This window comes from Mucor mucedo (genome assembly GCF_025094135.1).
Source record: "Mucor mucedo strain NRRL 3635 chromosome Unknown EV154scaffold_314, whole genome shotgun sequence".
NCBI classification, from domain to species: Eukaryota; Fungi; Mucoromycota; class Mucoromycetes; order Mucorales; family Mucoraceae; genus Mucor; species Mucor mucedo.
Genome location: NW_026252598.1, coordinates 12,830 through 16,387, shown reverse-complemented (window position 1 = coordinate 16,387; position 3,558 = coordinate 12,830). Strand labels below are relative to the sequence as shown.

The following is a 3,558-nucleotide window of genomic DNA, read 5'->3' as shown; positions in this document are numbered from 1 at the left end:
ATATTTTTCTTTCACATCATTTTTAGGAATGAGATGTCATCAAAGATGTTTTTATTAAGGCGTATGTATTATTGGAATAATTCAAGAATATTTAACTCGTATTGAAGGAGCCTCTCTGTCTATGACTTTGCGGTAATGAAGAAGCATATGGCATCAATTTGTCTTAATTGTATATCACCGTTACTGCACCCTAAAATACAGACAACAAAAATCGTCGATTTGGGGTCTGCGGGAGAAATCACTTCGTTCAGCAGCTTGGAATAACAGTTACCTTGTAATTCACTTTACACGTGTTGGGTCGCTTGTATTAAATACTGGTGTTGTGTTGAATGAACGCCTGTGATTCCTACAATTACGAAAATTATTAGGGTGACTACATGTAAGAGCGTTTTGGGGAAAGGTATTTGTATACGATTGGGGAACGCAAAGTAGAAAGTCGGTTTCTGCTTCTACAGTTTCAAGATCTGGAGATTCATGTGTTGACTGTTGGCCATGTTAATGTTCGTGGTAATGTCGAATGGTGGACCTGATTTAAACTTGTAAGAAAATAAAACTTGAAATAGTAATAAAGGAGACTAATATTTTTTTTCATGCAGCTATCTGAAACATGATGTACATCACCTGCCTAATATGATTAAAGTCAAGCGTATTTTGCTTTAAGGTAATAAAAATTAATACCGCTATTCAATTAATTCATCAATGAAGGTGAGAGAGTATTTTTTAAGGCGTCGTTGATATAACATATTTTAACACGATACATATTCAGAAAAAGAAGAAAAAGAATGATTTATTAATCAAATGCCATCTCGGACGCCCCAACTTGGCAAGCGGCCAATTTGTTCAAAAGTAACAGACAATGATGGTACCTGTCTGATTCTACGAGGTAATGGTCTTCCAACATTTCTCTGCCCAGAAGGAGAATCCAACTCATCAAACATTTCGTTCAGCTATTGTATCATAACCCAAAGTACGTTAGATCATTATGCTTTTTTTTATTTAATACTAATTCTTTTTATTTTTACCTGATCGGATCTCCAACTGGGACGAAGGCTGGTGTAAGAAAGGGCTTGACCTTGATCGTTGACTTGATCATCTTCATCCTCAGACATGTAGCCTTTTACAAGAAAAGCCCTGCAACTTTCTTTGGGATGAAACTTTTGAACAATGTCTGCCTCATACTTCAAAAAGTTGTCCTTTCTTCTTTTGAATTTCTGTAAATAGGTAAAATTAGATTTACAATGATGTCAATTAAATATTGTACTTACGGCAGTCAGTCTTGCAGCTTGATTCTTCTTACGTGCAAGCTCTCCAAGTTCTTCTACACTGTGAGTGCGTCTCTTGCGGTCCGCAAACTTCAACCCCTCGAAGTTTCTTCTGATTCTCGTCTTGACAAGTTTTGTTTTCGTCAAGGTCATCTTGTGAAGAGGACGAGCAGGATTAAAGGCTTCTGCCTCCTTCAGTCTAAACCGCTCAAGGATGTACTGAAAAATAGGGAGATTAATCCCCTTCATCACAGTGGTTGTGAAATCCCAGCCGTGAAGGCCCTTTTCAGTAATGCAGTCTTGATAATACTGACGAATTAAGGCCTACACGTAACAAAATTAACGACCATTTTTTTTATCACGTTAGATTTACTTACACATTATTCAGGGTCATTACCAGTTTTGGTGACATTACTTACAGCGGCAACCGTAGGATTCTCCAAAGCATAAATTCGAGTTTTCAGCCCTGCAATTTCTTGGGCCACAGTATCCGCTCTTGGGCCTCTACGAGCAGAAAAAGAAGCAGTTGCAACGTAGAGAGATGAGTTTGTTGAGGGTTCCATTGACTTGTTTAAATAAAAAAAGGTAAAGGGTATTTTATTTTATTTTCGTTTTTCTTTTAAATGAATAAATGGATATTGTGATCAGTGTATCACTGTCAAAAAAAAAAAAGTGATTTTTGACACTTGGGGTTGCCTTAATAAGCCAGATCATAACAATCTATAAACCCAATTTTTTTTCATTCTTATCTGGGAGGTTTTTTTTTTCTTTTTTTTTTTCCTTTTTCCTTTTTCCTTTTTTTCTTAACACTTTTTTTCGCAATGGTTTGCAGTAACTAGTAAGTCTTTAACTCTTCCTTATTATTCTTGTAAGTAACATTGCTCAATTATAGCTTCTAATTACAAAGAAACACTCCACCACACAGGTCCATGTTATAAAAAGTAAGAAAACTCCTTGCCCTTTTTCTTCTTCTTTTTTTTACTAATGCTTTTTTTTTTGTTTGGTTTTTTACATTTGTAGCAATAAAACTCTAGTTATGGTATTCTAGAAGCTCCATTGCCAACTGGGTCACTCTCCAAAAGCATGCTGTCTGTCAATTAGGCCCTAATTAGAAGACTGCTGGTTATGCATGTACACGGTCAAGGAGTTACGGCTTGTTTCTTATTCCAAGGGTATGAAAAGAAATACGCGTTTCATTTTCTATTACGTGCTGATAATAACAACTCTGTAGTTTTTTTATGTCTACATGTACACGTTGTATTTGGTTTCCTCATTTAGTTGTATAAAAGGTACGGTCTATTACCCATTGACAGCCAATGAGACCATTGCTAATTATTTAAATAGTCTCCTATTCCTTCAAGTCTCTTATCAAGAATTTGTATATCTCACAACGTCTCTTGGTGGTATGATACTCATTATTTTATGTTGTTCCGTTTGTTTATTTTTTTTTCGGGTAGATACTTCCATTGTGCTACGTCTAGTACCCCCATCTCTATCAAGTGCCAAGCCCTGTCTGTCTGCTGTTTCTATTAGCGTTTACTTTGGGTAGGGCATACACATCATGTTGTATCTTGCAATTACTTAACATGTCTATTTAGAATGACAAGCGACCCCATGTCCCATCTCTCTCTCTGTACCAAGCGCGCAATGGTTTTTTGTATGTGGCACATTCAGCTTCTCCTTCTATTCATCTCGGGTAAGACATGTATATCACCCGTAAGTGTACGTGTTATTAAATATTTGAGTCATAGATTACTGCTTTCTTTATAAACGTTCAAGTCCTTGCTGATGCTCATGCTATAGTATATATGGGTTGTCTTATAGTCTTTTGGGGTAATATTTACAGGCCATGTTATATAAAGCAATGTATTTAAAAAAAATTAAACTATAGACCACGGCACCTCTCCACTTGCTAGTTGACTCCGGGTATCGCATCATAAAACGCCAAGGAAGACACGGTTTTTGGACTGTAAGTAAGACATAGATCATCGTCCGTAGTCAAGTTTACTGAATTCTTTTTCCCTTACCTTTTTAGATAGTGCCATGCCGTCTAAAATCTCTTTTCTTTCGTATACAGACTCCCTTCTTTTTATTCTGTTCTCGTTTCTCTATATAATGGATCGTGCTGTGATGCCTCAAATTCTATCAAATAAAATCACTTTTCTGACCATAAATCCAATGTTTTTACCCTATCCAATTTGTAAAGCCCTCCAAACGCAACAGTAGTAGTGTTATGGATTTAGCATATGAGCTATTTTTGAACCAATAATAAAAAACGAAATGTAAACAATCTGTA

General features: G+C 36.1%; 1 protein-coding gene across 1 annotated transcript; it reads right to left on the bottom strand.

Moving 5' to 3' along the window:
- Nucleotides 1-794: 794 nt before the first annotated feature.
- Nucleotides 795-1,825, bottom strand: EV154DRAFT_488927 (uncharacterized protein; the record flags this gene model as incomplete). Its single annotated transcript, XM_051599211.1, has 4 exons — nucleotides 795-947; nucleotides 1,023-1,211; nucleotides 1,266-1,586; nucleotides 1,682-1,825. The coding sequence occupies 4 exons, from the start codon at nucleotides 1,823-1,825 to the stop codon at nucleotides 795-797; spliced, it is 807 nt and encodes a 268-aa protein (XP_051450013.1).
- Between the last annotated feature and the right edge of the window lie 1,733 nt (nucleotides 1,826-3,558).